The 12,583-nt window shown below is 36.3% G+C and overlaps 1 protein-coding gene across 4 annotated transcripts in view; it reads left to right on the top strand.

The window, feature by feature from the left end:
* The first annotated feature begins 4,189 nt into the window (after positions 1 to 4,189).
* The window catches only part of LOC106877648 (thymidylate synthase), a 165,528-nt gene continuing 157,134 nt past the window's right edge, over positions 4,190 to 12,583 (top strand). For 2 of the 4 annotated variants that reach the window (XM_089352352.1, XM_089352349.1), the window contains exons 1-2: positions 4,237 to 4,362; positions 10,744 to 10,816. Coding sequence is in view for 2 of the 4 variants with exons in the window: in XM_089352348.1 (XP_089208474.1) it covers positions 10,778 to 10,816 (39 nt within the window). In the remaining 2 variants the exon portion in view is untranslated. Of the gene's footprint in view, positions 4,363 to 10,743; positions 10,817 to 12,583 lie in introns of all 4 variants that reach the window. The other 2 variants (XM_089352348.1, XM_089352350.1) reach the window with 2 other exon arrangements.

The following is a 12,583-nucleotide window of genomic DNA, read 5'->3' as shown; positions in this document are numbered from 1 at the left end:
CAAACCATCCAGTTCATGCCAGCATGGAACATGGATGTTAAATGACGATGGTGATGGTGAAATCAAGTGTAAGAATCTTAAACAAAATGCATAATTATTTATACAAGTGCTAATATGACAGAAAGTTAGAGAAAACAAGACTGAGCATATCATAAATTTGTCATGTGCAGCCAACCAATTTAAATATGCTATCCCTAACAAATAAAAATCTCTTGATGAAGATTTCAAGTGAGTTGCCTTCCAATCCAGTCCTGTTTGGAAGTAAAATCCATTGGACTTAGAGCGTATTCTTAAGAAATTAAATGTGAATGTTTACAAATAATTCCAAATAAACTTTCAGATGTAAAGTCTGAAAGTATGGAATTGTATTCCAAAACATGGTTGTTTTTAAAGTTTTTGTAATATTTCTGCTAACCATTTTTTCATCAACATATTCCTGTGAAACATTGGTTCCAATTCTAACTAATATAATAAAAAACAAGAGAAACCAAATGGATGATGATATGGGTACTACCTTTGTAGCATTACATAGTAATTCCTACCTACCTGTTGTAAACCTACTGTCTTTTCAAACTTAGCAATTAAAAGTTGTTGAAGTTAAAACTATTTCATTTTGTTCAAGTTTTATTCTTTGAAATTTCATGTTACATTTTAATAAACATAAAAATTTTTAGAAATTAGCACTATCATTTAACATCCTCCTTCCATGAGCTAGACAGTTTGAGAGATGCTGGTAAGTCAGATGATTTTGCCAAGCTCTATACTAGAAAAATAATTCACTTATCTATGCTCATTTATCTAAAACTAAAATACATGTTAGCAACTCTACTATAACAGGAATATTTAACATAATAAAATTTCGCCATATTGGCTTAAAAAGGTTTATCATTGTTATAGAAGAATACTCAAGGTATGTGTATCTATTACAGCTCCAACAATAATTCACTGTTTTCATGTTTGGTGTACCATTTTTAATGTACTCAGGCTGAGGTTCCCAATATATGGTTTGATCTCCTAGTACCTTTTTGGAAAATAACATTCTTCAAACTAAACAACTCCATGAAATGGTCAAGTAGAACATGTTAATGGAGCTTTATGAATAGCAACACTTGCCCTTTTTTGAAGAATGCTAGAAGTAAAACAATACAGTGATGTTTTAATGGAATCATTCTATGCAGTTTGGTCTCACTTTTTCACTTGACTGACTAGATCTCTTACAAAAGCTTTTAAAATTTCCATCTTTGCTCACCAATGATACAGTCTTTACCTGGATTGTTGTCTGAAAATTGAGACAGTTTAATCCCAACTACACACAAGATCCTAAGATTAATCATGTTAAACTCTCTGCGCTATGCTAGTATCAAATACCCAGATAAATCAAACTGACCCAATCTTTGCTAAAGATGTGGCACCATCTGGAAGTCTGCATTCTATAGAGATTCAATCAGTCTTTGACTATACTGAAGAAACTTCTAATGATAATTGCCACAATATTGACTTGTTAAAGTCCAACCGAGACAAGCCCTGGATCTGCTGATGATTGTTTCAGTGACCTGCAGAGGGTTGGACTCAGCAAGAATGCGAGCGAGGTCAACTTTGCTTTTCATCCTTTCGGGGTCGATAGATTAAGTACCAGTTGCATACTGGGGTTGATCTAATTGACTGGTCCCCTCCCTCAAAATTTCGGGCCTTGTGCCTAGAGTAGAAAAGAATGTGAGGGAGGGTGGTCTACTGTCAAAACTATTATTCAAGTGAAATCTCAAAACCACAACTTAAAATTCTTCCTCTATCAAAAAGAATCTTGAAAACACCAGAGAATTTAAATCTTTTAAGTGACAGTGAAAGTTACAAATTTCTATTTACCAGTTCAAATGCTTTATGGGTGGCTTTGACTGCTGATGATGGGAAGACATAATTAAAATAATTCTTTGTATTTTGGCACAAGGTCAGCAATTTTGAGGGAATGGAGTAAGAAATTACATCAATCCAAATGCTCAACTGGTACTTATTTAATCAGTCCCAAAAACTGAAAGACAAAGTTGTCCTCACTAGGATTCATCCACCTTTACCATCCAAATGCAGTTCAGGGTCAATAAAATAACTACTAGTTGAGTACTGCGATGCATGTAATCAACTTACCCCAGCCCCTAAAATTGCTGGCCTAGTGCCAAAATCAGAAAAAACAAATTATAGTTTGATTTGATTGGTATTTATCATCATTGTTGTTTCAAACCTAAGCCAGCTCTAATCAAATAGATTTTAGATCTAGCATAGAAATGGGTGAAATTCCTATCTCCCTTTATTACATATACATGCATTAGAATGTAGCAGGGAACAGCTAACCTTTGGCTGCTATTTGGATCCCATTGTGTCCACTACTCAGATTGGTTGGTATTGGTGCAATTTGTTGGACAAAGTTGGTGAGTCTCAATGTAGCTGCTGTGGTAGTGGTTGTCTGGCATTTTCACTGGAACTGGCTGTGTCATTGTGGTCAGTGGCTAGACCTTAAAAAAGGTCTGGAATTAAAGACCTAGAAACGAGGAAAAGCTGAGTTTTTTATAGGGAGCAGTAGGTTCAAAATAGGGTGGTAAACAGACTGTCCCACATGGTCCTATTTAGGGACTCTGACTGGTTATACATGGCAGTTGGCGCAATCGAATAAGAGACAAATTGCACCAATACCAAGCAATCAGAGTAGTGGACACAATGGGATCCAAATAGCAGCCAAAGGTTAGCTGTTCCCTGCTATATTGTGGACACAATGGAATCCAAATAGTGGTCAATGCATGTATATATAATAAAAGGAGAGAAGAATTTCACCCGTGTCTATGCTACAGATCAAAGGTACCCTTGTATCACTAGCGTAGCTAAAATGTGTATCACTTCCTGACCCCACAAAAAACACATTGCCCACAGCAGATCAAAAAGTGGTGCTCCTTTAAAAGTGCCGCCATCCCCACCCCTGCTACGCTAGTGCCTTGTATTAACCACATATTCTTTTTTGGAGCCATACTGTAGACAACTTCAAGTTACCTACATCTAATAATCTGAAGTCGATTCCATATTACTCCACTTACACCCTAGGAGTTAGCCTGAACCTGGTTCAACCGCCACCATCTGTTGCTGCTGCTATTTGTGTGCCATGGCTACAACGCGGGGATCTTTCTGATTTGACAGGCAACACTTTTCATTTATGTTTTATGTAGTGTTTTTGGTACTGAAACACTTTCAAACTTCATATACTTGTATATTTTATGTTATAGAACAGATAAAAAGTTTTGTATTCAAAGTTATTTCATGTAAAAAAACTGTTGTATTTCGGTAATTTCAACCAATCACTGACGTCTATTGAGGTGAAAACAATTACTGCCGTGGAATGTAAACAACATGTACTAACGGTGTCATGGGATCTTTTCCCTTGAATAAAATTAGTGCCGTAGTTTGTCAACAACAACTATCCGTGGTACTGTTATTTATGACATCGTTCGTGCGTTTGTACTGGTTTTAGCTTTAGGGTTTTAGGGTTAGAGTTCCGGTTTTAGAGTTAGGGTTAGTTTTAGGGTTACGGTTAGGGTTATGATTATTTTTGCCATAACCTCACTCATAACCCTAACACCCTATAACTCACAACCATAACCCTAAAACCCTAACCCCTTACTAGGGGAATAACACTCTTGACACCGGCAAAAATTATTGTTTACAAAAACAGCAGTAACTGTATTCAGCTGAATAGACGTCAGTGATTGGTTGAAATTACAGAAACACGACAACTTTAACATGAAATAACTTATTAAGAAGAAATTTTTGTTAAGAAGGCTAAGAGAAAAAGATGTTTTATATGACACATTCTACCAGTATCCCAAATTTGAAAGTGTTTCGTTAAGAAAACAAGTGGTGCCCGTCAAATCAGAAAGATCCCAGCGCAGTAAATAAATGTTAAATCTAAAACTGTATGGGATTAAATAAAATTGTATTACCCAGGGGTAATTTGAATTGACCTATCTCCCGGAAAGTAAAGTAAGGCAAACGAAGGATCGTCAGTAAATTAAGTGTAATCTGAAATCGCTACACCGGACTCATTATCATACATGTTTTTTATTTTTATGTTTTTAAAATTTTGAGACGATAGGCTTTTGTTCGAGGGAGATTTAACTGTTATTTCTAGCATGTCGAGCGATTATGTAGACTCTCTTCGTGGCGATGTCGCTATAACAAATGTGGAAATCTACAATGAAAATATATATTCGATATAACACCGGTACTCCTTAACATATTTTCCGGTGTTTTGTATCCAGAAATAATTATTTTTGAAAGTAGACCCTAATCTTCCGGTTTAACGCTTATGACAAATGCGCATGAATGGTATGTATAGACCAGTGAACTTTTTATCACACTAGTTATGTCACTATATTTACGAGGCAAGTCTTTCTGCAGTTCGTCATGTCCTGGGTGAAGGATAGACCGGGACTGGGCGCCTGGTACCTAGAATGTCTTCCGTTTTTAGTACAATCTACGTTACTTATAAAACACGTACTTTTGTTTATGTTTATCGTCGCTTTCCGTAAAATTAAAAATTTTTTTTACTTATGTGTGTCTGTGGTGGGGGACAGAGGACTTATCTTTTGAAGTCGGCGTAAAGCGAAAGAGAGCAATTGAAGTGTGTGTGTTGATAGGGTGTGCGAGACAGAAAGTGTGGTGTGTATGTGAAGAGACAGAGTGGCAATTGATGTATATGTGTTGATAGGGTTTGCCAGACAGAAAGTGTATGTATGTGAAGGTGTTTTGCTGGTGTGTGTGTGTGTGATTGAGAGAGAGGGAGAGATAACTGAAATTTTTTATAATTATTTAGTTGTAGTGAGTGAATGAATGTGTGAAAGAGAGAGAGAGAAAGGTTGTTATGTATGTGTGAATAGCTAGCTTCAGTGACACGCAAAGATTTTTTTAATCTGGTATAGCCAAGTCGATTAATTAATTTTCTTTAACTAAACACTTTGAAACTTCGGATACTGGTAGAATATGTCATATAGAACAGTTTTTACTCCTATCGTTGTTGACAAAAGTTTGTATTTTAGAAGTTATTTCGTGTTAAAGTTATCGTATCTAGGTAATTTCAACCAATCAGTGATGTGTATTCAGCTGATGAAAATTACTGCTGTTGTTTGCGAACAACTTCCGGCGGTGTTTAATTCGTTTGTCACTGTTATTTATGACATTTTATCTCATATACGCTCGTATGAATAAACGAGTTTATCTGAAGCACATTTATTTCATGACCTCTCAGACAGACACCAACATCCCACCACCACCATAATCGTTCGTGCGTTTTTACTGCTTTTTCGAAATTGTTTATTTTTTCTGTTTTTCAGCTACTACTGTTTCAATAAATCTTTTGTGTCACTTTAGCATGCTATCTAATGCTAATTCTAAACCATAGCTCTGACCCATAACGAGGCATGCACACAATGTAAACAAGGAAAAAACTAAACAAACAGATAAAGATTAAATCAATTTTAATGCAGGATATTACACTTTGAAGAGCACTGTAACATTCATTCCATAGAAATACACAGAAGGTTCAGGCAGAGGTCGAAATTGTGTAATAATCTTGTAGGTGTGCAACAAATTTCAATGCAGGATACAAGCAGGGATTAAATCAATTGTAATGCAGGATATTACACTTTGAAAAGCACAGTAACATTCATTCCATGGAAGTACACATACGGTTCAGGCAGAGGTCGAAACTCTCTACAAATTGCTTTACTTCTAAATGTACTGTAAATATTAAGTGTATATAAATAAACTAATGTAAATATTTTCTCTTCCTTCTTTCAACCAGTTAATGAAATTTATTTCTGCAACTATGAAACTGTTTTTATAGCGGTGAAAAAGAACACAAACTTATTTATCTTCAACATACATACACGTTCAACATGTCCGTTTAAGCGTCTTGTATATGTTTTCACTACGGCGTTTATGTAGCTTCAGTTAGTATTTATGTATAGTGATAATACTTAGTGACGAGTTTTTCAATACAGATTCCTACTCAAGAAATAAAATAGATTTATTATCTATTCCAAGTCGAAACCATATAAACAAGATAAAACACCATTGTAAAAGTGGTACCCAATCACCGTTATACTAGCAATTTTTCTCAAAGGACACTATTCTCATATCTGCGCCACCACATGAATTCACAGATAAAGGAATCAATCATAGAACGGTGTGTACCACACCGTCGCTTGTTTTTCCACAGCTGTAGTGTGGCTCATCCCCAGTTCTACACAATAACGGACTGCAGTCAATTCCTTGACCCAAGAGTACAAAAAAATGATTATAGTCCGCAGAGGAAGTGTGTTACCTTCTAGCCATGTACCCTATCTCACTGATACTTTCTCGGGCAATCCTTCGATATAACTCGACAAAACCAAAACAAACACTCGGCTATTTCAGTAACAACTCAACAATTCACTTCGGATATCTTCGTTACCTCTGTGTGTGTGTGTATAATGCGTGCTTGCCAGCAAAAAGCCTTGCATAATTGTTCTTACTTGCTTCATGTGTGTGTGTGAAATCCGCAAATTTTCAAGCAGGAAACAGAATCGAAAACACATAAAAACAGAACAGGCACACACACAGACAAGAACGAGCATGCACGAACACACACAGAGGTCACGAATATATCCGAAGTGAATTGTCGAGTTGTCACGGAAACAGCCGAGTCTTTGTTTTGGTTTTGTCGAGTTATATCGAAGGACTAGCAGTATAGCCCGGCTTCGCCCCGGATTAAGTTGGGATTATTAAGCTAATCAAGTTCTTTATTTCAAACCAAACTAAGTAACATGACGTCAAATTTGGGCAGAATCAGTGTTGCAACTGGAGCGCATGGGTTGGGAGTTTGATCGGCAGAGGTGATCAGGTTACACATGCCATGCCATCCCTTTGAAAACACCACCGCCATCATCTAACCCCTCTTTGCCCATGGGTTAGGAAACCTTCCAGCAAGGAAAATAGAATGACCAAAAGGGCTCCTGATTCTCTGTGTCAGAAGCGGTTCTGTTCAGATCGCAACAAAGTCTTAAGTATATATATACATACACACATACACACACACACACACACACACACACATACACACACACACTATATATATATATATATATATATATATGAGAACACGGATGTTACGTAAGTAAAACGTTAATGTTCGAAACTGCAGCAGTCCATAGATAATTCTTTATTCTGTATATTTCTCATTTTGTCCTGTTCTGGCCTTTTGCGAAATTTTTCTGGAGAACATTATTTTTCTTTGTGGTTGGGTTGTTGATGACCTCTTTCTAGCATATTGGATGTCCACCTTGTGGTCATCCCTTATACACGTGTAATACAATTTTTTCAGATTTTTTTATATGCTAGGCCACTTGGTTTTAAATTGAATTAATATTCAATGTATAAATATACATCCTATGTATAAATATATATATATATATATATATGAGCAACACACACATACACGCACGTATGTACACCAATTGCATACATATTTTTTGTACGCATACATGTTCGTATGTGTGTGTGTGTGTTGCCCGTATATCAACAAAACACACACACACATCTTGCCTTACATATAAATACGGATAAATGATTTAAAATAAATATATTTTGGAAATGGCGATTTACAGTACAATACCTAGAAACATGAAAATCAGACCACATGGGTTCGTTTACATCAATTTGGCAGTTTCCATAAAAAGTGTTGGGAAGGAACGCGAAAGAGATAGAGAGAGCACGCTCTCCCTCTCTATCTCTCTCCCTCTCTTACACACATGCCAGTTATCTCTCTTTCTTTCTTTCTCTCTCTCCCTGTCTCACACACACACATGCTGCTCTCTCACATTAACAAAAGAACTTCACATACACACCACACTTTCTGTCTCGCATACTCACTATAATAAGATAGCGTGTATTTCTTTTTGGCAACATGTGTTTTGTGTAATGTTGCTGTGTGTGTGTGAGAAAGAAAGAAAGAAAGAGAGATAACTGGCATGTATGTGGAAGGGAGGGAGAGAGAGAGAGAAGGTATTTTTTTCTTTTTGCTTGTTGTTTGCTGCGTTTTTTCTTTTTGCTTGTTTGCTGCTTACCACACAGACGCTGGCAAACAAAATGTAACTCTCCTTCACCCTCCCTCTCACAAACATACAATTTCTCTCTCTCCTTCAGGCGCAAACTTCGAAATTGGTAGAAGTTATGGTTGAAAATCAATTTTTACAGGTATACGCGGGTACCTCTGAGAGAGAAAGTTGACAAAAATGCACATAGGGTCATTCCGAATCTTCTCCTAAAATTGGAGCGACATGCGTGCTAATTTGTGGACGTGCATAAACTACATTCACGTACACACACACACACACACATCCTGCCTTATATATATTTGGATTGCCCTTTCTCGCTAGCCTTTGGGAGTGCACCGCCAGCAAACATTCTTCCGGACCAATTTCTTCTTCATGAAGTGCCCATGCCGAGTATGCCTCTGCATCCTCCGTTTTCATTGTGTCGAACAAATTGCCTAGACTAATCATTTTAACAAAATTTTAAATCACAAAAATATACACATGTGTAATGAAAATATAAAATCAAGAGTTAAAATAATTTCGGCAACACTTGCCCCCCTACCCCTATCTCACCCAACCACCCATTAAAAAAGAATTTTTTTTTCGTCACAGACCCCTCTTTTCAGCTACGGGGAATACGAATCTGCAGAAAAATTGGCAAAGATTGGCATTTATAAATTACCCCCCACCTCCATTTCTTTCATTTTTTACTTTTTCTAGAAATTTTTTTTTCAAAATATGCAGGAAAATATGGAGATTATGATTCTGATAAAAATTTCAAAAACTTTTTGTAAATTTTTTTTTTTTGCTAAATATGCAGAAAAATATGGCAATTACATATTCCCCATAGCCAAAAAGAGGGGTTTGTGTCGGAGAAAAAATAAAATTTTAACAGGTCTTGGGCGGGGGGGGGGGGGCAGAAGTCTTGCCCAGTTTACCTATCAGAAATTAAGTCATGAAAGGGTTAGCAGTGTCAACACACTTTACTTTACATTTCTATGTTTCTGAGGGCAATGAAATAAAATACTAGATAAGTACTGGGTCAGTATAGTTGACTAATTGTGTCCTATAAAATTTCTTGCTTTGTGCCTTTGTTAGAAATTCTAGCAAGAGAAAAAATGGTGTTCAAAGAACATCTTCAGGCTTTTCCAAACTGCTAATGTGAATGTAGATGATGTCTTTTTTCAACTTCTGTAAATTAATGCCTGATGAGAAAGTGATTCCGTGTAGAGGTTGCCATTCTGGAGAGAAATGACTGGATAAAATATTTAGTATAAGGTTTGAGCTGTGAGACATGTTAAAAAGATGATGTGGGCTCAGTTTGATATAGTATACAGCTTATTAATTCACAGGAATAGCAGCAGGTGTTGGGGTTTTTTTTTGTTTTGTTTTCTCTGTTTTATTTGAACCATTTGGTAGGATAAAGGGGGCTGTATCCTTGGCTTTTTCATTCTTTCTGAGATGAAAGGCAAGAGCTGTGCCTTCAAAACTGGTAAGATTGATGCAGTCGATCTTGAATAATATGTTGATGGTTGCTGAAGAAAAAACATGGGCAAGGGAATTTCATAAGGCTGACAATCTGGTAAGAAAGGATTTAATGCTTGATTTGCAGGTTAAATACAACCTACATGAGCTTTGAACCTCTCATCGCCAGATGCTGTAATGTGGTTTATATCCAATATAGTAGTACTAGCATTATTGGGGTAATGGCTTACAATACACGGTACCTGTGTGATACAATAAGATAATGCAGCAGCAATAAGAGCATAACTATCTCTCACGAACCAACAATAAATATTCCAAATGAACAAACCAACCCACACTTTCCAACTTCACTATGAAATAACACAAACCATATATACTCTCTCAGTTCAGTCCATTTCTCACAAGAGGGTACCTTGACTCTCATCACAACACTGAGAGTGTAAGAGGTGACTTGTGGTTACTAATTTTGTTCTGCTGACATATTTCCATTTATTCTTACGGTTCTGTTTCTGCTGGAAACCACCTCTGCCTGGTACTGGCATTTATGTGAACATGCTGTGAAGCAATGACTCAATAAAATATTCATCTAACCCTAAAATGGACCTGAAAACATTGAGAAATGAGCGTAAAAACAAATTGTGTGTGTGTGCGCACACGCACGTGTGTGTAATAAGCTTGTATGTTGATATTCCATGGTGTCACCGGTTGAGTGAAGTAGTGGTTATGTTGACATTATGGCTGGTCATTCTGTGTTTTCCAAGACTTTGGCTGGTGTTTGAGGCAGACAGAGACCAATAGAGGCTTCCTTGTAAGCTTGGGGAAATGGTAGAGAGCACAACAATTATTCATTCATTCAACATTCATTTTTCCATAAGTTTAGATGGAACATGGCAGGATTTACTGCTGGATGCTCTTCTTGCTGCCAACCATTACCTGCTTCTCAAGTAAGGGATTAGCATGTTTATATTAAAAATTCAAATGATAGAGAATAAAAAATAAAACATAAATGAAGTAAGCCATAAACCGGCATGTCTTGGAATATTTACACTTACATCCCTGAAATAAATTTTCAGAATTTACCATATAAAAATGACAATTGAAAAAATCACGTTTCTTTTGCTAACTTGAAATAAATCTGATCAAATTGCAGTTTGTTGAGATTAATCATCAATTGAAAACTGGACATGAATGCCATATTTTTCCAGTCTAAGCTTCTTTTCAAGGTAAGTTATAAAGCTATTTTGTTTTTATTAGGAATTCATAGACATATATTACCATATAGAAAATAGTTACAGTTGTTTAACTCCAACCCAGCCCTGATCACGTTGACTTATGACTAATATATTTAAACCATGATCTTTCCGTATCCAGGATTAAAGAAAAAGGAATGTGTCTCTCCTTTTTTATTATGGCAGGGTGTAATTTGAGGGAGATTTGGCTGGTGTTTGAGGCAGACAGAGACCAATAGAGGCTTCCTTGTAAGCTTGGGGAAATGGTAGAGAGCACAACAATTATTCATTCATTCAACATTCATTTTTCCATAAGTTTAGATGGAACATGGCAGGATTTACTGCTGGATGCTCTTCTTGCTGCCAACCATTACCTGCTTCTCAAGTAAGGGATTCCTTTTACTTCACAAGTCTTGGAAAACACAGAATGACCAGCCATAATGTCAACATAACCACTACTTCACTCAACCGGTGACACCATGGAATATCAACATACAAGCTTATTACACACACGTGTGTGTGCGCACACACACACACAATTTGTTTTTACGCTCATTTCTCAATGTTTTCAGGTCCATTTTAGGGTTAGATGAATATTTTATTGAGTCATTGCTTCACAGCAAGATTGATTTCCTGTTTTCAAGTAAGGGATCCTTAAGCCGGTGAGTGATTTGTTGATAGGAGAAAGAACATCACCACTTGTACTTCATGATATTTGGCAGTGTGCCAAATGCACAAGTATGTACATAGACATATATCTACAGGGATACCTCGGCTTAAGTCATTTCGACTTTAGTCATTCTTGAAGATATGTTGGTTTTCAAAAATAATATAGGGAAAGATAAAAGTCAAATTAAGTCATTTTACTTGACTTTATTTTGGTCTGCCAACAATATTGGAATTGTAAAAAAACTAAAAAACATTAAAAGTACATAAAATCATGTTACAATAAATAAGAATAAAAGCATATAAAATCATATTAAAATACAGCAAATGTTAAAATACACATCATAAAGTAGTGTATCCTAGTTCACTAAAGCATGAAATCAGCTGTGTTGTCTTACTTATCTGTCTTTCAGAGCTCATATTGCACTGGTAGTTCTAATATCTACTGTTAGACATCATCGTGATTTCTGTGATTGTTTTGAATTCAGATTTGTTTATGTCTGTTTATTGCTTAGATTCTCTCATTTCCATTCATTTGTAACTTAGATTTTTGCCCCCAGCTTCCTAAGAAAAGTCCTGGTGAAAGTACTAAGTGTCATGCTTTAACACTGGAGAATAAGTTGGTGATGATAAAACGTTATGCTAAAGGTGAAAAAGTTGTAGAGATTGCACAATCTTTTGGGATGAATGGTGAAAAGTTGTAGCAATTGCACGATCTTTTGTGGTGAGTTGGACAACTGTATCAACGATTGTGCATAATAAGGACAAGATTTTAACACATATCACATCTGAAACCCCAGGGTTGAAGAACACTGTCATTAACAAGAAAAGAGGCAAAATCTTTGAAGAAATGGGAAGTCTTCTATCTATTTGGATTGATAGGCAGAATCATCAGAATGCTACTTATAGTCAAGAAATTGTTTAGGGGAAAGTAGTGTCTTTGTTTGAGGAACCTGAAGAAAAAAATATCCAGATGAGAAAAATGTAGAGTTCAAGGCAAGTCAAGGATGGGTTATGAGATTTAAAAACTGGAGAAGTTATCACTTCCTTAAGAAGCAAGGTGAAAGTGCATCAACTGATGAACATGCAGCAGCA

Source organism: Octopus bimaculoides, chromosome 5 (assembly GCF_046866305.1).
Source record: "Octopus bimaculoides isolate indiv1 chromosome 5, ASM4686630v1, whole genome shotgun sequence".
In the NCBI taxonomy this organism is placed as follows: domain Eukaryota; kingdom Metazoa; phylum Mollusca; class Cephalopoda; order Octopoda; family Octopodidae; genus Octopus; species Octopus bimaculoides.
Note: the sequence above shows the minus strand (reverse complement) of the source record. Positions and strands in the feature narration are given on the sequence as shown.